The sequence below is a fragment of the Phocoena sinus genome, chromosome 2 (assembly GCF_008692025.1).
Source record: "Phocoena sinus isolate mPhoSin1 chromosome 2, mPhoSin1.pri, whole genome shotgun sequence".
NCBI classification, from domain to species: domain Eukaryota; kingdom Metazoa; phylum Chordata; class Mammalia; order Artiodactyla; family Phocoenidae; genus Phocoena; species Phocoena sinus.
The window spans coordinates 143,594,221-143,615,582 of record NC_045764.1 but is presented as its reverse complement, the minus strand read 5'-3'; the positions used below and the strand labels follow the sequence as shown (position 1 = coordinate 143,615,582).

Below are 21,362 nucleotides of genomic sequence, written 5' to 3'. Positions count from 1 at the left end.
ATATAAACACAGCAAGAGAAAGTATTCAGTGACTTTTTAAATTTGAAATATAATTTTACTTTTTATTTTTACATTACAATGTGCAGTGTTACATCTCAAAACAACAGAGTGCAGATAGATACAGGCAGGATAAGAGTACAAAGGAAAATTAACAATAGCTGTCAGAAAGGTTACCTTTATTAAGGCTAAATCCCTGGTTTAAATTTTCCACACACATTCACAGAATTACATTCAAATTATTCCTTAGGCCATGAGAAAAGGAAAAAAAAAATCCAGACATTAGATTTTCATAGAAAGCAAATCTGGATTAATCTAAACACTATTCTCCTTTCTGTTTGTTCTGACTTAAGGAAATTTAGTAAAGGAAGATTATTTCCTTACTTGAACTAATGTACATTTCATTAGCGATTGGTATCATTCCTATCAGTGGTTAAGACCTCCCTCCACACTGGGGTCTCCAATCAGAACCACAGAGGGACAGGAAATGGAATTGGCCAGAGCGGTGTAGGGCACAACTAGGTGGAGAGCAAGGCTTTTTTCCATTTTCTTTCAAGGAAGTCAGCAACAACTCAGTTTTCACTTTGTAGGGACTATGTCGAATATCAGCACATCCATATCACCAGGATTGAGGAAAGTTGGGATATAAACATTTCTATCCCTCTACCACTGCTGATGAGGAAGAAAAATATATAGGACTTAAATGATCCCCAAAATACCTCATCAGCTTAGATTTTTAAGAAGTATACTACGGCATAGCATGTGCCTCGGTAGGGGACTTGGACTTGCTTGTTAAAGCCATGCCTGAGTCTGCACAGCACATGGCCCTAGCGTTGGCCCTGTGGTCTACAGGTAACTCAGGGACTAGCGCAGCAGCCACTTACTGACACCGCCTAAAATCTCATTCTAACTTGACTCAAACTGCAAACGTTTTAGATCGTAGGGTTGAAAATAGTTGTCAGTTATAAGCAGCTCACAAAACTCCACTGTCTACCACAGACTACCTTTCATTCCTAAAGAGAAAGTATACTGGAAAACTGAAAAGATTAAGTACTTACGGTGCCTTGTTTTCAGTGCTGAAAATCACTGTGACCTTTGCATTTTCCTGCCATAAACTGGAGTGTTTCAGACCTGAAGAGACAGTATGTATGGCATTCCTTACCTCAACCTAGGAATGTTACTTTCTTCCTAAGGAACATTATCTTGAAAGTATTTCCACACAAGATATATTCCACAGCCAACTTTGAGGCCATGTGAATTTCAACAGAAAAAGGCAGCATATAAACTGTCTACAATTTGTTCAAATAATATTATGCAAAGGAGAAAAACTCAAGTATGTACATGACACTGAGACAAACTACTCATTAAAAACAGTTGCTTATGTTAAATTAAGTGACAATTCAGTATTATTCCAGTGTTTAGCTTTGGGGACAGGAATTGTAGCTAAAGTCACCATATAAATAAAATCAAGACATTCACATTTGAGGTTGTTTGTCACACATCACACCATCCCTTAAGCCTTGAAAATACTACAAATTAACTTTCCATGCCAATTACAGAAGTTGAATTTTAAAGCTACAAAGCTATAGAGACAGTATGAAAGTTTCATTAGCTTAAATGTTTTATGATTTAGCTTGTTGCATTCTGATCATAAGAGGCAGACCTTATCAGGATAAAAACCTATTTCTATATGCTTAACTTTTCCCCTGCAATGTTCTTTTCCTAAAACGTTCAAATGACTTTCAGGTCATCTTTTCCTTCTGATCTCAAAGTCAATTGTCATATCATTTCCCTCATATAATTTTATTCCAATGCTGAGCAAGTGTAGTCAATGACCATTTGTCAATCTATTAAATATTAGTATACAGTACAGCAACTATATTAATCACAGAATTCCAGTTTATTACCTACATATATGGCACAGTCATCAAATTATACTGTGCTCATATATAAAAATGAAAAAACTGTCAAATGTGCTATGTCCTTTTATGCATGTAAAAAACTATTTGCATCATGAGGAAGAAACTTAACAGTCAACAGAGTTTATATCAATATCTGCCATTCATAAAAATGTAACTTATACATTCTATTGTACTATGCAGATCAGGAAAAGGAAGTAAAAGTTACCCAATCAGTTGCAACGATTAAAGAAAAAAATTCAGAAAATCATTATACCTTTAAAAAGATCAGCATATGTTGTACATGTTTTAGATCAGAGACTAAAACAGGTGTGACCTTTGCATAAACCTTTCACGTGTGCAGTGAAGTCTGATCCACAAGTTTGAGCTAAAAAATTGGTGCTTCTAACGGAATGTTTTTATGAATTAAAAGACATACAAATGAATTCAAGCCTAACAGAGTAGCTCCAGACCAAAGTGGCACCATTTTTTTTTAAAGTAGTTCTGGTGACTAACCAAATACTGTTGTCTTGCCCAGTGCAGAGAAGCAGTTTCCCTTCACCCACAAATTCCCATGAAGTCATTTAAGTTAACTGTTAAATAACATCAATATTTATTACTATGTGAGACATGGACCATTGTGTATACACACAAAAGTTTTTCATGGAAATATGACTAGGCAGAAAAGACTTGGTTAGGTGAAAACAGAATTAAAAGGTTTTTATGTGGATAAAATGGAACTGCTCTGTTGAAAACTTCCATTTAAAATCCCCAAATGAGGCAAGAACCTCTAAAGCCCATGTACAGAGAATAAAGAATGCTGTTAATCAATTGCCTAAGGGGATTTTCTTCTCACTAGTTCAAGATCTAAGAACAGGTCTACAATTTATACTGCCTGCCACCTTCTAGAGACTTGCTCAAGTATCAGGGCTATCTTCCTATTGGCAGTTTGCCAGATCAAGTCCAATCATGCCACAGAATGGATGTTTCCTTCACCTCAGCCAAGTGGATGGCACCCACTGAGGTTCAGTATCAAGTTTGTTAATCAACCTAAGCAATTCCTGATAGGCTTTATCAAGATCCGAGTTCACAATTGCTGTGTCAAAGTAGTGGCCATTGTTCTGCTCCATCTCTCTAGTCTTCTCAATGATTTCTCTCAACTCTTCAGGCTGCAAAGAGAAGATAAAAATTATGAGGTAGGGGCTTCCCTGGTGGCGCAGTGGTTGAGAGTTCGCTTGCCGATGCAGGGGATACGGGTTCGTGCCCCGGTCCGGGAAGATCCCACATGCCGCGGAGCGGCTGGGCCCGTGAGCCATGGCCGCTGAGCCTGCGCGTTCGGAGCCTGTGCTCCGTCCACAACGGGAGAGGCCACAACAGTGAGAGGCCCGCGTACCGCAAAAAAAAAAAAAAAAAAAAAAAAATTATGAGGTAATCCATTCCTTACCAAAATATACAATGAGTCAGAGATGGCTGAAGAACAAGAAATGGCCTTAGCACTGCTTTCCTTCTGTCTCAAAATACTCAGCCTCCAGTGTTCAACCCAACCCTGTCATGACCACAGGGATTTCCTTTGCTCTGGTATCTTCAGCACTCACACTGCGAACCATTTGCAACTCAATATAACCTGTTTATACTGCTATTTAGGTTTTTATATATTTCTGTCTTATCCACAAGACTAGAGGCTTCAAGAGCACAGACTGTTACTTTGAATTCCCTACAGACGTTCGTTTTCAAACATTTCAGGGCACCATAACCTCTTCCTAAAAATAACATCTTCTGTAACAGTGAACCTTTCTGGCAGGACCTCAAGTGCCACCTGCTCTTGGCTCTTATAAAGAACCCCTGCCCTCTATATCTGTTGCAGAGTTAAAAAGAGTAAACATCATGAGAAAAGGATCAACAGAATGGGTACCTTTTTCTATGAAAACACTGCTGGAAATCCAAGATTTTAATAATCTAATATATTTTTTGGAGGAAATACCTTTTAAAATTGCTTCTCTGCTTTCAATACACAAAGGAGGTCTTCAAGATGCAAAAACAAGTATCCTAAGAAGAGTTTGGGAAGCCATATAGAGCAGGCTACTTTAATGCATAAAGGAAACAGCTGTTTCACAGATAAGCAGATGGCAAGGTTATATGCAAAACTTATCGAGAACCTTCTGATAATCAGGCATATAATCAGGCACATGTGTCCAAGAAAGTGAAACTGCCCCCAAATCACCCCTGTCGATGAAGAGAACTAATTAAATGTCCATATGTCTCAGACATAAAGGCCACACATCAATACTATATTGGACCCACAATACCAAACAATTTGTATCTTTCAACTGGTTGAACTTTTTTAACAGAAGGAAAACATTAAAAATATGACAGTGTATGTAAGTCCATGCCACTCTCTCACTTTGTCACAGCTTACCCTTCCCCCTTCCCCATATCCTCAAGTCCATTCTCTAGTAGGTCTGTGTCTTTATTCCGTCTTACCCCTAGGTTCTTCATGACCTTTTTTTTCTTAGATTCCATATATATGTGTTAGCATACGGTATTTGTTTTTCTCTTTCTGACTTACTTCACTCTGTATGACAGACTCTAGGTCCATCCAACTCACTAGAGCCGCATAGCACAGGGAGATCAGCTCGGTGGTTTGTGACCACCTAGAGGGGTGGGATAGGGAGGGTGGGAGGGAGGGAGATGCAAGAGGGAAGAGATATGGGAACATATGTATAACTGATTCACTTTGTTATATAGCAGAAACACACCATTGTAAAGCAATTATACTGCAATAAAGATGTTAAAAAAAAAAAAAACCGTAGTAGAAGAAAGTAGTTACAAATACCACCTATGACCATGTGACCACTTAAAGAAATAAGGACTGTAGTTGTCATAAGTATTTCTTCATTATTTACTTCAGAATACATTTCTATTAAAATATCTTTGTTTTCTTCCCTCTCTTATTTCCTTATCATGTAACATAAGATCATATATCATAGTGTTAAGTATTATTAATTTTATATCATTGTCTTTAAGTTATGGGATATTAAAGATAAAAACAAACATAAGTCAAGGAAAAAAAAAAAATGACAGCTCTGGCTTGTCCTGAATTAGTTTCTTGTGTGGTCCTCTAATTTTCATTCTGGAATGTTGTGCATCTGGCTCTGGTACACAGAATCCTTTGTTTCCCAGCAGGGACTCTACTACACCACTGTAACTGAACATACTGTGACATTCTGGTTAAAACTTATGTCTACTCAAAGCTCAAGATTATTGAAAGAACATTCTAGAATTCAAGGTAGAATCTAAACCTTGTGTTACTAGATTTGAAATATAAATGTTAAGCCCCACATCTTACATAGATTCACCTGAGTATCTAATCCACCTAGTTTATCAAATTTAAGTATTCATCTTTTGCCAAAATGACTTATTTACTTGGTAGTTTATGTTTTAATTTTTCAAATTACAATTCATGATGAAATTGAAACAAAATGTTTTTGCTCAAATATCTTTGGCCTGAAAAAATTATCTATAGGCAAAATTGACCATAATAGTTCATACTATTAGTTTACCACTCTCAAGCCCCCATTACAGCAGAACAGATTCACAGTACAATGAAATAACTGATTATTTAAATTTTGCATTTGGTGAGGAACACCATCACTTTCTTAATTAGCACTATCTCACAGAGTTAAAATTGAGAATTTGTTTTTACTCAACACTTCTACTGTGTGATAAAACACTATTAAATACCAAAGGAGATAAAACATAAAAGGCAATAAGATACACCACCCTTTACCCAACAGCTGCAAAATATACATTCTTACTGGTGTGCAGGAACATGCACCAAGATAGAACAGATACTGGGTCATAAAATAAGACTCACCAAGATTTGAAAGACTGACATCTTACAGAGTATGTTCTCTTACCACAATGGAATTGTAAATCAATAAAATATAAATCTCCAACAGATGGAAATTAGATACTTCTAAATAACCCATGGGTTAAAGAAAATGACAGAGGAAACTAGAAAATATTTCTAACAAAATGGTAATGAAAAATATAACCTTAATTTGTAGGATGCAACTAAAGAACTACTTAGAAGGAAATTTATAACTTTATATTAGAAAAGAAGAAAGGTTTAAAAATCATCTAATTCTCTTCAGAAACTAGAGCAAGTGCAAATTAAAGCCAAAGTAAGTATAAGAATAAAAATAAGTCAATTAAATGGAAAATAGTCAAACAATAAAGAAAATTAACAAAAATGTCTCCCAACTTATTTCTTTTTCTAAAGTGTTTTGGTTATTCTTTAAAATTTCCATACAATTTTAAAATAATCTTTTCAATTTCCAGAGAAAAGCCTACTGGGATTTATTTTGCCCAGATAACAGGTTTCTTGAGATATAATTCATTTACAATTCACCCATTTAATGGTGAACTGGAAGCAATTCAATGGGGGATTCATACAATTTACCCACTTAAAATGTACAATTCAATAGTTTTTAGTATAGTCACAGAGGAGTTGTGCAATCAACACCACAATCAATTTCAAAATATTTTCATCACCCTCCATCCCCCCTCACCCCCCTCCCTCCAAAACCCCATAGTCATTAGCAGCCACTCCCCATTTTCTCCCAACCCCCAGCCCTAGGAAACCACTAATCTACTTCAGGTCTCTATAGATTTGCTTATTCTGGACATTCCAAATAATAGAATCATACAAAATATGGTCTTTTGTGACTGGGTTCTTTTACTTATGCTTTCAAGGTTCATCCATGTTGTACCATGTATCAGTACTTCATTCCTTTTAATGACCATTTTTCGAGAAAAGATAAAGCTACAGTAATCAAGACAATGTGATTTAGCATAAATACAGAATAGAGTCCAGAAATAATCCCTCCCCGCTATGTATTTGGTCAAGTCATTTTTGACAAAGATGCCAATGTAATTCAATGGGGAAAAAAGGATAGCCTTTTTCAAGAAATGATACTAAAGCAATTGGATAGCCATGTGTGATTAAAAAAAACCAAACCCTTACATCACACTAAAATAAAGATTAATTTGAGATAGATTATAGACCTTCAAGGGAAAGCTAATACAAGAAAGCTTTTAGAAGAAAATACAGAATCAATCTTTATAATCTTGGAGTAGGCAAATTTTTTTAGACAATACACAAAAATCATTAACCATAAGAAAAATGAAAAAAATTATGCAGTTGACCCTTGAACAACACAGGTTTGAACTGTGTATACAGAGATGTTTTTCAATAAATACAGTTCTACATGATCCATGGTTGGTTGAATCTGAAGACATGAAACTGTGGATATGGAAGGCCAAGTATGGGACTTAAGCATCCTCCATTTTGGCATCGCAGCAGGTGCTGAAACCAATCTCCCATGCATACCAAGGGACAGAGGTACTTCATTAAAAACAATTCTGATCTTCAAAAAATATGTTTTTAAATTACAAAGAGTTTGAAAAAATATTTATATCCAGAATATATAAAGAATTTTTACAATTCAGCAAGAAAGCAACTCAATTAAAAAAAATAAAACTTGAGACATTTCACAAAAGAATTTGTCCAAATGACTACATGAAAAGATGCTATCATTAGTCATCAGGAAAATGCAAATGAAAACCACAATGGTAACACTTCACACCTATTAGAATGACTAAAAAGTTGTTACAAAACAACAACAGCAAAAGTTGGTAAGGATATAGAGCAAATGGAACCAAAGTGAGAGTGTAGAAAGAAAAACTGTTTATAAAATAGTTTTGTACTTTTTATACACTTAAAACATACACTTATCATTTGATCCAGCAATTCAAGAAAAATGAAAACATATGTCCACCAAAAAACTATGAATGTTTAGAGCTGCTTTAGTCACCAGCTCAAAATTGGAAACAACCCTAATGTTTTTTAACTGGTGAATGGACAAATTGTGATATATTTAGATCACGGTACACAACTCAGCAATAAGATATGAACTACTGTTAGATGCAACACAGATGAATCTTAAAAACATTATACTTATCAAAAGCTAGATACAGGACTTCCTTGGTGGCGCAGTGGTTAAGAACCTGCCTGCCAATGCAGGGGACACGGGTTCGAGCCCTGGTCCAGGAAGATCCCACATGCCACAGAGCAACTAAGCCCGTGTGCCACAACTGCTGAGCCTGCACTCTAGAGCAAGCGAGCCACAGCTACTGAGCCCACGTGCCACAGGTGCTGAAGCCCTAGCGCCTAGAGCCCATGCTCCACAACAAGAGAAGCCACCGCAATGAGAAGCCCACACACCTCAACGAAGAGTGGCCCCCACTCACTGCAACTAGAGAAAGCCCGCGTGCAGCAATGAAGACCCAACACAGCCAAAAATAAATAATAAATAAATAAATTTATTTTAATAAAAGCTAGATACAAATTTAAACTTACTTATAAATGGTTATAAACTTAAACTTATAAATGGTTTCCATTTATACGAACTTCCAGAACAGACAAATCTATAGTGACAGAAAGTAGGTAAGTGGTTACCTAGGAAAGAGTGGAGGGGTATTAAGTTTAAAGGGGCATGAGAGAACTTTTCTAGAGTGATGCAAATGTTCTAAATGTTGATTGGCATAGTGGTTTCACAGGTACACATTTTGCCAAAACTCACTAAATTATACAATTAAAATGCATGCATGTAAAGTAATCTCAATAAAGTTAATTTTTTAAAATTAGAAAACTATAATTAGAAAATCAAGCACATTGTATACTGCTAAAACATTGTGGTAACTGATTAAGTTCCTGCTTTAAAAACATGTATATAGTTGACCCTTGAACAACACAGGCTTGAAATGCACAGTTCACTTGTACACAGATTTTTTTCAATAGTTAATACTACAAGTACTACACTGTCTGCAGTTGGTTGAATCTGAAGGTGTGGAACTGCAGATATGGAGGGCCAACTATAAGTTGCACACAGATTTTCAACTGTGTGGAGGTTCTGGTGCCCAAACCCCACATTGTTCAAGGGTCAACTGTTAATAGGTATTCTTTCTAGAACTCACTCAATCTGAATTAAAAATAAAGTAGGTAAAAATATTTAAAATATTAAATATTACAATTAAATATTAAAATATCAAAAATAAAATAGGTTAAAAAATTCCATGAGAGCCCTGGCAGAGACCACCAACCAAAAGAAAGTTGCTTAACATGTTTTGGAACGGCATGTGGCCCTTGGCATGGTATCAAATTCTTGCTGGAGAAGAATAACCTAACAAAAAATAAGTGTGCATGTCAGAAAATAGAAAATTAGGTTGAACAAGTAAAATGGAGTCCATTTTGGTCCTTTATGTGCATTCCTCTCCTAGAACCACTACAGTATTTCTGGTCTACCAAAGTAGTTAACTGGGCACCAAGTTTCATAGACTGTCGATCTAGTTTTCCTTATTATATGTGATCCTCCTCAAGAACAGCCAGCAAACATGTCTCATATTTTTTTTGAATTTTATTTTAGTTTTTTAATACAGCAGGTTCTTATTAGTTATCTATTTTATACATATTAGTGTCTATATGTCAATCCCAATCTCCCAGTTCATCCCACCACCACCACCTCCCCCACTTTATGTCTCAGATTTCTTTTGTATCATCTCAAGTGCTTAGGACAGCAGATACTCTGACCCTACTTATTTATGAACTTGCACTTGTGTTGCAAAAATGAAAAAGGAGTGAAACACTACTTTAACCAGCTGGCCTACTTAGCCTAAATAAAGCAACCAGAATTATGCTCAGCACAAAGGATGGGAAAGTCCCTGATGTCGAAGACACTGAAAAATACCACCTTCACATACAGACTGAATAACAAATGTAAGTAGACCCAGAGTAGAAAAAGATACCTTGGGAAGGAAGAAAGAGGGCTGATGGGTGTGGTGAATAGTCAAGAATCAAAGACTTTTGAGGAGATTTTAGGGAGGAATATTATTATGTGTTTTTATGGCTTTTAAGGAGATTTAAAGGCATAGCAAATGAAATGAGATCTAAGTGATTCCTTTGTAAAATAGAAATTTTTAGGAAATTGGCAAAAAACAAGGAAGAGTATTTGTTACTTTGATATAGCATGTCACTTGACGGTTTTCATTTCATACATTTAAATAAAATGTCAATGCTTTCTGATTAATATATCAATATATTATCATTTAATTTTTAGTACTGTTTGGTATAATATGGACTACCTCAACCACATCCAGCATCTAAAATAATTAGCTGCCTGGGGCCTAGAGTCCTGGGCGGCTGCTGAGAGGGCCTTCCTGGCCTGTTGGTGCCTGTGGGGTGCTGCAGGCTTCTCCTGGGCGTCCAGTCCTGGTTGGCTGCGTGTAATGGCCTGCAGGGCTCTGAGTGGGCAGTGCCCTACACCAGCGATAGCCTTAAAGGGAGGAGAACTCGTCAGGGACGACACTGTGCGGGTTAATTTGGGAAGTGATGGTTAAAGTTTCTGGCTTTAGACTCCTTATTTATGTTGTTAATTTTGATGGGGGTAGAGATGGAAGCTGGTCCCGTTAACAATGAGTTCTCAGTCTGGAGAGGAAAACAAATCAAGGTGAACTAAAGGAAATGAGTCTTTCCCTAAAAGAAATAGAAGATGGGGAAGATGAGATGTCAGAAGATAATGACAATGGCAGCAGAGATGAGGCTGTCGTCCCTAAGAATGGTAGGAAGGTTGCTACTGCTCCCAGAAATAAAATAGAAAAAAACCGTTTCTGGCTCCCATGTTTGCTGAGAAATTAATATCACCACACAGGAGGGGAGCCACAGGGGCCAATTTGCCAAAAGACAGGAGGAGTGCCAAGCTCAAGGACCATGAGAAGAGACATGAGAACTCGGAGGAGGATGAAGAGCCTACGAAGAAAGCACCTGATAAACAGAAGGAAATGACCAAACAGAAGGCTTCCACTGAAACCAAAAAACAGAAATTAGAAGGAGATTTGGTTAGTGAATTTTAAATCCGCTGATGACCAGGAAAAAGCCCTGGAACTCAGTGAAACAAAGGGCCCTGGATATGAAACTAAATTGAAGAAACCAAAGGGAAAGGAAACAAAGAAAGATCGAAATGCCAAAACACTTTTGATCAAGAACCTGCCTGACAAAGTCACTCAGCATGAATTAATAGAAGTGTTTTAGGATGCTTTTCAAATCAGATTGGTGAGCAAGGATAGGATGAGTGAAAGGATCGCCTATATTGACTTCAAGTCACAGGCCGATGCACAGCGAGCCTTGGAAGAGAAGCAAGGAACAGAGATCGGTGGGCTTGCTGTAGTTCTGGACCTTGTTGGAGAAAAAAGCCAAGGCCAAGATGAAAGAGACGGAAAAGAGCACTTGGAGAATGGGAAAACGAAAGAATAAGAAAGCCATGCATTTCAAGAAAAATGTGAGAGAGCGTATTTGTGGAGGTAAAGAATGTTCCTACATGTTTAATATGCAAACAAAGCCTGTCTGTGTCCAGAGAATGTAACCTAAAACACCATTATGAAAGCAACCATCATAGGAACCACGATGGATTTACAGAAAAGATGTGATAGAAAATTCAACAAACTGAAAAAAAGACTGAAATTTCAACATGATTTGCTTTTGAACGTGGAAAGAATAAGTGATGCTGCCATGAAATGTAGTTATGTATTAAGTGAGAAAATTGCCTGGTCAGCAAAACCTCTTGCAGATGGTGAGTTTATCAAAGACTGTCTGTTGAGCGCAGCAGAAATCATGTGCCCTGAACAGACACGCACTTGCCAACATAAGACTAACTGGTAATGTTGTTGCCCAGCATGTTAACAATACGACTGAGAACTTGCAGGACAAGTTGCAAGAAAAAGCTGAATCATTTGTGGCTTTTTTCCATTGTAGCTCAGGAAGGTGTGGATGGAAATAACGCCCCCCCCACGTAGCTGTATTTATTCATGGTGTCAATGAAACTTTTGATGTGATCAAAGAACTTCTGGACATGGTTCCCATAACAGGCACAACATCAGGAAATAGTTTTACGTGATGAGAAAAGTCTTAAAAAAATTTAACATGGACTGGTCAAAGCTGGTAAGTATTAGCACAGATGATGACTCTGTGATGGTTAAAGAACTAGTTACAAAACTAAAATCTAAAGTGTCAGGGCTTTGCCAAGACAAGGAACTTAAGTCTCTGCACGGTCTCATTCTCCAGGAGACGCTTTGTGCTAAAAGATTAAAAATGGATCATGTCATGGACATAGTTTATACCATAACCCGGATACACTCCCATGGCTCGGACCACAGAAATCGGTGCTGTGTTTAATCAGTTAGACGCACAATATGGAAACATGTTCTGCTCTATGGAACTTAAGTGGCTGAATTGTGGTGTGGTCCTAAGGCAGCTTTTTGAACAGTTGGAGGAAACTCACTTTTTCATGTCTTCTAGAGGAAAATCTGAGCCTCAGCTTACAAGCAAAGATTGGGTCAGAGACTTAACCTTTTTGGTTGACATTATTATAACATATCTAAACATGCTGGATATTTCTCTGCAAAGGCGCTCACAAGTGGTGACACAAATGTATGATTCAGTTGGCTCATTCCTAGTGAAATTTTGTCTTTGGTAGACTCATTTGGGAAGGAACAACCTGGCCCACTTTCCTACGATGAAATTAGTTTTTGAAAATGAAAACGACAGCCTGAACTACATTCCCCAAATGAAAGAGTTGAAGACTCAATTCCAAAAAACGTTCTCTGACTTTTCCAACTTTATGAGAATGAACTAATCTTGTTTAGTTCCCCTTTCTCAATTAGTATTAATAATGTGAATAAAGAGCTACAAATGGAAGCTACTGAATTGCAGGTCAACACTATACTGAAAGCCAAATATGATAACATTGGAATCCCAGAATTCTACAGATAACTTGGGAGGTTACCCTAAATATAAAAACCATTATGCAAAGATTCTGTCCATGTTTGGAAGTACTTATGTTTGTGAGCAGCTATTTTCTGCTATGAAACTAAAGAAAACTAAGTGTTGCTCAGAGTTAAAGGATCAAAGATGAATTCTCTGCTGCATGTTGCAACACAAGATTCGCAGCCTCACGGTGACTGATATCTTGGGGCAGAGGAAAGGAAGGCCAGATTCTGAATTTCAAATCTGAGGAGTAATACATTATGGAACTTTGAATAATTATTTATATTTCCAAATTATATTTTTTCAATGCCAAATTTAAAGTACAATCTCTGGCATCATATGTCTGTACCTTATAACATATAAAATAAAATTTGACTATATTCTGGCAAAAAAAAAATAACTAAAAACATTTTTCCATTTCAGATCATACGAAAAGATCAAAGGCAGAAGACAAACAGAACATAAAATTTCAATGAGAAAAAAGAAGAGAAAAGCAAGAGGACTCAAGTTTGGCTCCTTGCATATGTGGACTATCTGCAGATAAAAGTGGGTAATCCCTAAGAATCTGCTGAGAATATTTGGTGTGGGGGGAGGGTGTTACCTAATCCTTGTTAGAAATAACATAGATCTGTGTGAAGAAGTGTAAGGAAGTTTTAAGAAATGCCAAAGGTGTATGTATTACTGTATGTATATATGGTAGGAATACATAAAAATGTATGTATTACTACCATACATTTGGGGTGATAATAGGGAATGTATGCAGAACAACAAGAGAAGCCCCCTGCTTTGGAGAGCTGCTGAAGTCCAACCAGAGGCAACTGTGGCAGTTTTGGGGAAAGTGATATGGCAGAAAGAATAATCCGTTTGAAAGCCTAAGCTGATGTAGTTTTTAAGCACTGTGACATATTAAGCCATGACTGTTTCATGTTACTTTCAATGGAATAGTATGACAGTATAATAACTTTACCTTTGGATTCTTGCCCTCTTTGGCCAATAACGCCCGAAGTCTTTCTTGTGAAGGGGGTGCAATGAAGATAATATATGGTTTCAAGTCTGAGTTCCGGAGAGTCTTCAATGACTGTAAAGAAAAGATAGATCTTAACCATTCAATATAAGAATATATTGTGTACCTATAACACACACAGAATATTGGCTTACTCTTTATATGTAATGAAATAAAATTAATGAAGAATTACAACTATGTGATGATAAAATACCCTGCTAATAAGATCACACACAGATTAAAATAACCATATTAAAAATCCGTTTTGAAGGAATTACAAATGAGCAGTCACCTTACCATGTGCCAGGGTCTAAATGCAAAAAGAACCAGAGAAAAACTTCACATACACATACAAAAGAAAATTCTGGAAAAGCACATCCAAGAAGAAAAAGCATACTGTCTGAATTAAGAGACTGGTTTTCACCTTGCCTTTGCATGAATGTGTGTCCCTAAATTGAAGCACTCTACAAAAATGGGATTAGGGACATGTCCTTTTCTATCTAAAAAACAGTAATTAAGACAATATGCTTAACTACTCTAAGTTCTTTGGTAAATCTGTTAGCCAAAATAATATAAAGAATTCTGAAGGAATTTAGTAAAAACATCAATCCTTCTCTTAAGTCTGATATTTATAATTGAAACAGCAGAGACTAATAAGCTCTTTTGTTCACTAAAAAATAAAGAAAACCTAATTACTATTTCAGGAAAGCCATTTTGGAATCAATTCTCTCTCTCTCTCTCTCTCTCTTTTTTAATAAATTTATTTATCTTTGGCTGCGTTGGGTCTTTGTTGCTGTGCGCGGGCTTTCTCTAGTTGTGGTGAGCGGGGTGTACTACTCTTCGTTGTGGCGTGTGGGCTTCTCATTGCGGTGGCTTCTCTTGTTGCGGAGCACGGGCTCTAGGCACATGGGCTTCAGTAGTTGTGGCACACGGGCTCAGCAGCTGTGGTTCATAGGCTCTAGAGCACAGGCTCGGTAGTTGTGGTGCACGGGCTTAGTTGCTCTGCGGCATGTGGGATCTTCCCAAACCAGGGCTTGTACCCGTGTCCCCTGCACTGGCAGGCGGATTCTTAACCCCTGCGCCACCAGGGAAGTCCCTCAATTCTCTTTCATATACATCTCTTTAATTACCACTGCCTATGTCTCGTGAGTTGACATACACAGTAGGTTCCACCACATTTAGCAAAGTTTTATGCTAAAGCTGTACAATGTAGAAAAAGAAAAAAAATTCACAACAAACACAATCTTAAAAATCCCAAATTTCTAAAATTATTTTATTTTTAATGGAAATCTGAAAAGAAACTGTTAGTAATTTTTGAAGGTTTTCTTTTGTATGACAGATAATAGAACAGTGGACATTTCGTTAGATACAACCCAGCACTCATAATGATACTTACTAATACTTGAACTACGTCATTTAAAACCATAAAAATGACCTCTAATTATTCTAATTTTTCTCATATAAGAATCAGGAAAGGGAAATTCTTTTATAACCTTTAAAATACCAAAGTATTTTATAACCTTTTATAACCTTTAAAATACTAAAGTATATACACATTTACCAGCACTACAGCTACTGTATTTTAAATTTCAGAAAACATGTACATGTGTATATATGTAAGTATGGAATATATGTATTTTCCCCTCAGAGGAAACTGAAAGAGATTTAGCAACCTAAATTCGTAGGGAATCAGTGTGAAAAAACTGTATGAGAACTTAATTAGGTCCTGTGGTTCTTGGACCAAAACACAGTTCCCACTAAAAATTACTCTGTGAAAAATGTCCTCAAGTTCAACACCCTAAACCAAAATAGTTTTACCTGTGTACGAAGACTTAAAAGACATATTTTGCCCGAGTTGATCACTTGCCGTACAGAATCTATGCTGGTTCCATACAAATTTTTCTCAAATTCACCATGCTCAATGAACTTTCCAGCTGCTACGTCTGCCTCAAATGCCTGCCGTGAAACAAAGTGGTAATCTCTACCGGCTACTTCATGGTCTCGCCGACTCCGAGTTGTATCTAGGCAAACAAAATGAGGTAAAAATAATGGACGTGGATCAGAGTAAGGATGAGGGATAATTCTGTTAGTCAGAAAAAATGTTTATTTTGTAATACAAATTTAAAAATAATGAATTAAGGAAATGTTAGACCCCCATGTGTTTAATTTAACATTGACTGGTTTTATTTCTAGATTGAGAAATGAACAAAACTGTGTTTTTACTATCTTAATAACCATTACCTTTAATATGTTTTATGCTTACACTCCAATTACTTCATCTTGCATTTCATTTAAAATACTATCACTCTGGGGACCTCCCTGGTGGCACAGTGGTTAAGAATCTGCTTGCCAATCCAGGGGACACGGATTTGAGCCCTGGTCTGGGAAGATCCCACATGCCGTGGAGCAACTAAACCCATGCGCCACAACCTACTGAGCCTGCACTCTAGAGCCCACAAGCCACAACTACTGAGCCCGCGTGCCCCAACTACTGAAGTCCACGTGTCTAGAGCCCTTGCTCTGCAGCAAGAGAAGCCACCGCAATGAGAAGCCCACGCACTGCAACAAAGAGTAGCCCCTATTTGCTGCAACTAGAGAAAGCCCACGCACAGCAACGAAGACCCAACGCAGCCAAAAATAAATATAAATAACTAAACTTTAAAAGTAAAATAAAATACTATCACTCAGTTTTTCCATAAGATTAGGTACTATCCAATCTTTAAACAGAACTTCTGTATTCAGAAATTAGGTCTAAATTAGGTCTAAATTTTTATCTTCTGCATCAGTTAAAAAAAACAGGAGCTGATTCCATACTGAGCAGGGCATTGTAAGAGGCCCAAATTGAAATTCATTTAGAACGTAATTAGTACCATACTCTTAGAGAAAATGTATATTTATCAAGAGTGACTATCTTTAATAGCAAATTCTCAAAAGATTTGGTTAAAACAAAGTTCCTCTTTCTTGGACAACACTCTTTTGATGAAATGGGTGAAAAACTTCCCTACACAGTTAGGTTCTAAGGTGGTAAGCTGAAAAGCATAGGAAAATGGGAATGCATCCAAACTTACGAGGAACTGCAGATGCAAAGCGGTCTTTCTCTTTGTTCATGAGCCTCTGACGCAATTCATTCTGGCCACAGTTCTGTGGACCAATTAAAATGATAGGTCTTTTCCTATTTGCTGGCTGATGATAAAGTGACATTTCCTCATAAGTTAAGATCTCTTCATTGTCATAATCTTTGAAAAAGAAAAAGTTAAGCCCTTCAGACAGAATTATTGCCATGTAATAAATATATACTCATAGATCTTACAAAAAATTGAAAAAAAGCACAAGTTATTATCATTCAAAATGCTTAACTTTTGGGATCAAGACAGTAATATGGAAAATCATGAGTATTTTCCCATGTCATTATATCCTTGCCAGGATTATGAAAATAAAGCAAATAATATATTAATCCTTCTAGAAATGTTTATTGCTTCTTGTTTCATACTGTGTTTGAATGTTTAATACAATATAACTATACTGATTCATATCAAATAGCTAGTTTGCAGCCAATACTTTGACAGAGGGTGAGGCACCAAGGCATAAACTAATGAGAATAATATCTGTCATTTTTGTAAAATGGGGATACTAATACTTTAATTAGAGGGTTGGTTTAAGGAGAAGACAATGTATATGCTGCAAACAATACCTGGCATGACAAACATTTACAGATAGTGCTGCAATTAGTGTTATCAGAGAAAGCTGGAATACTTTTCTGTGATCATATAACTTGAAAACACAGCATATCTATGCTATCCAACTTTCTACACTTATGTTTACTTTATCCTGGAATACTAATACTAACCTGAGATCATGATTCAAGAAGAGGTATAAATTATAACAGGTGGGGTAACATTCCTAAAGCCCATAATCCAGATGAAATCAGAGCTGTCAAGTGGTAAGAACAAAGGCAGACAACCAGTGACCTGCTATCTTCTCAATCATATTACTTCAGCTAACTGGGTAAGAGCATCAGATGTGTAGTCAGACCGTCAGCTACAAGTTCTATGGGGGCAGGGGACCATCTTAATCTTGTCAGTGCTTAGCACAAGAGCACAGAGCAGGAACTCAAACTCTAGTTGCTTAAACTCCAACTCAACGTAAGAACTTAAGCAGGCCACTTTCACATCTGAACTTGAATTCATTAATCTGTAATCTCAAGGAATTTATTTTGAGAACTAAATGGATGAAGGTTACTGCCCCTGGAATAGAAGTTATTATAAATGATAGTTATTAATAAAAATGTTAATTATGATAACAGCACCATGAACAGAAATGTAATTCCTTCCCTTCTCAAAACGCTTTTCCCTCTGAAAAATCTAAGTTCCTTCTTCTAACATGTACAGACTGTGGAAGCATTTTGACTCACAGATGTAGATATATCATAATATAACAGCTATTAGAGCTGAACCAGTTAATTTTAGTGTATTTCAAAAGATAAAGAAACAGATATTAATCACTTACCCAAGTATAGAGGAAAAGATTAAAATTCCAATAAATCTTCTTAGCTACATAATCTATCAATTAGCATTAAGGATGTTTATTTTGGGAAAAAAAATTTATAATAGTAGATGGAATCTCAGGTTTAGTTTTGTATCAAATTTTCCAATAATCTATAACATTTTATTTTCACTAGTTCAATTTATGCCACTTAAGAAATTTTCAAGGTATTGAGAGAATAAAAATAAGCCTTATAAATTGTGTAAGAAGTTAAAGACTCCCTTTGCTTTATTATTTAGCTTGTTTCTAATGTGAATTAAAGAAGGGGTAGCAAATTCTAAAGCCCATGAGGACCAACCAAGAAGGTAATGAAAGCACTAAATCAGGCTGGGTTTATAAAACATTGGATGTGGTGGAGACTGCTGAACTAAGTAGGTGCCCAGTATAAAGGCAAAAGCATATCATTCAGGTCCAGCAGACCAGTGTCATGTGGGAATATGAGCCCAGTGTTATTAGAGCTTTTGATTTTAAGAGAAGCTACAACTTAAAAATTTTTTAATCTTAACAATAAATTAAAATAGAACAGAAAACTCTCCTGTGTGCCTGACTCAGTCAGCAGGCTCTATGCAATGGCTTGCCTTGGTGACATGAGTTACTGTAGACAAAATGTTCATTTTTTACTTAAAATACAGCTATATTGTTAGAATTTGTTAGAAACATGTATTACTTTTGCAAATAAGGAGTTTAAGTAGGAAAAAATTTATGAGGAAACTATCAATATAACACTGTACATGGTAAATTGTACTATAATTTTTATACCAGTTTTTCTCAGAATTTAAAACTGTGCATTCCTCATAGGATTCCAAAAGAAAATAATTTCTGCTAAATGGCTTTATTAAGCACACATGTTACATTAAGAGGCCAGAACCAGAAATAAAATTCCCTGAAAATATCAATTTAATTTCTTTCAAGTGTTAGATATGGACCTCTTTCGGATATAAATACAACTATATCTGAGAGTGGAACTTACCATCATTTTTATTGGCATTATATAAAACCTTTTTCCTTTTCTTTTTATTCTTCTTTGCACACCATAGTTTTCCTGTTGAGAATAAAAAACGTAAGTATAAATGTGGTATTTGTTTCCTTGAATAAAGCTACATATTTCAAATAGAAGAACTCAAATAGTTTTAAATTTATAGACACGTTACATTGTTCATAGAAGAACTATTTTTCAGAGAAGTAGTTATAATTTTCCATTAATCTCACATCACAGATAGATAATCTTTAATACTTAAATCCTCTCCTTCCTTTACAGTCCTAAGGTAATCAGTTTTGCTTCTCACATCACTCTTGCCATGAATACATCTTTCTTGACAGTTATGATATGTAAATCTAAACCTGATTCCAGATGAAGACCCAAGAAACCTCAATGTCAAATATAAGCATCCAACCTGATTTTTCTGGCTCCTTATCTTCTTCTATGGTTTGCTTCATGGCTTCCCTTTGCTGCTGAAAGCTTTTCCCTAATAAGCAGAAAGGAAAAAGAGTAAAATAGTTAAGTCAAAAGGATAGAAGTATTTTTTTTTAAATCAAGGGACACCACCAGAAGTAACTCTTCATTTATATTCCCTTCTAAATCCTCCTGCCACCACATCAGAGTATGTCAACTATGATTATACACTCCAAAAAGTTAAAGTATTAAGTCTCCACCTTGCTCTCAATCAATCCTAGAACATGTATTACTGAACTATATATCATCTATTAAAAAAGATAAGTAACAAACCAGTGCTAGAAAATTTAATAGTTCAATTTTTACAAAGTTTTCATTTAGCATCTACTGTGTGGAAAGCACTGTGCTGGATGTTACAATGGTTCTGATCATTTGAATTACTGCAAATCAAGCAAATTAATTCTAGGAGTTAACTTTCCAAAATAATATGTAAACAGTCACCAGTTTTTGATTCCAAGACAGCATTCAACATATTCCCTTGCATTTATCATTTTCAATCCCTCTTTTTCTTTGTATGTATGTATATGCTTTAAAGATTTTTCATTTCTACCTTAAGCTATCCATGATACAAATAAATGAAAAACCTATTACATTTTTCCTCTCAGGATTAAGATTTTAATATAGGAGGCTTTCAAGTTTTCTGATTTTCATGTTCTTTTCAGACATCTACCTTAGAATCAAATGTATTTTTTTCCTGAAGGATAAAAGTGGCTTTAGTTAGAAAATTCTGAATTAAGAGTTCTACTTTTATATTTAATTTTTATATTTAATTCTTTCCATTTCAGGCCAGAGATTCTTAAAAATCAATAAGCAAGTTCCATCTATGATGTTGGGATAATCTGTTGAACTTAGTGCATTTTATAAGAACACAAGCAAAAACAGTATTGAGTTTGATATACATAAAAAGCATTAAAAGAAATCAAGTTATCTCCAGAAGCTGTACAGATTGTGTTTCTAGATAAAACAAGTAGCTATGACTATAGGGAAATTTTTAAGAGCACTAAATTTTTTAAAAAAGTATTTGACTTCAACAGATTTAGAAGAAAAAGAACAAAATAATTTACATATTAAAATGTTTTAAAACATTACAGTAATGTACTGCTATGGCACATTTTTATAGTACACACATATGTAGACTGTTTTTGAAATAGAAGCAGACATTAGTGGGAGATGGACATTATAACCTCTTAGAAATCCTTCTGACAGAAAACCGTCAAACTCAAACTAACGTGGGTCCATTTATTTGTCCTATAAAAAGACTTACAAATGGTATCATTAAAACTTCCTTGATTTATCTATATATTTTCAGAAACTCAATGTAATCAATCAGTCAATAGATATTAGTTCTAAGTATTTATGGGCTAAAGCTGACATGGTGAAAGATATCAAATTGATATCTGGCACAAGCACTACGAACCATAATGGCTGCCCAGTACCCCAGGATTCTAGAGGAATGTTCCTGTAACTGTTACTGTGAAGAATCAAGGGTATAGTATCATCCTCTGAACTTAATATAAGAAGCCCATTCCTCCTTCCTTGATATAGGAGTCAGTATACACAGAATCTCCAGCTTTGGGGTTTTAAAGCAGA

General features: G+C 35.9%; 1 protein-coding gene across 4 annotated transcripts in view; it reads right to left on the bottom strand.

The window, feature by feature from the left end:
* Nucleotides 1–29: 29 nt before the first annotated feature.
* MPP5 (membrane palmitoylated protein 5) overlaps nucleotides 30–21,362 on the bottom strand; it is a 102,789-nt gene continuing 81,456 nt past the window's right edge. For all 4 annotated transcript variants that reach the window (XM_032620838.1, XM_032620847.1, XM_032620858.1 and 1 more), the window contains 6 exons: nucleotides 19,714–19,785; nucleotides 19,290–19,361; nucleotides 16,846–17,013; nucleotides 15,596–15,798; nucleotides 13,742–13,852; nucleotides 30–3,064 (listed from right to left, as the gene is read on the bottom strand). In XM_032620838.1, the coding sequence (XP_032476729.1) occupies nucleotides 2,888–3,064; nucleotides 13,742–13,852; nucleotides 15,596–15,798; nucleotides 16,846–17,013; nucleotides 19,290–19,361; nucleotides 19,714–19,785 (803 nt within the window). In that variant the 3' untranslated portion in view covers nucleotides 30–2,887. The remainder of the gene's footprint in view (nucleotides 3,065–13,741; nucleotides 13,853–15,595; nucleotides 15,799–16,845; nucleotides 17,014–19,289; nucleotides 19,362–19,713; nucleotides 19,786–21,362) is intronic.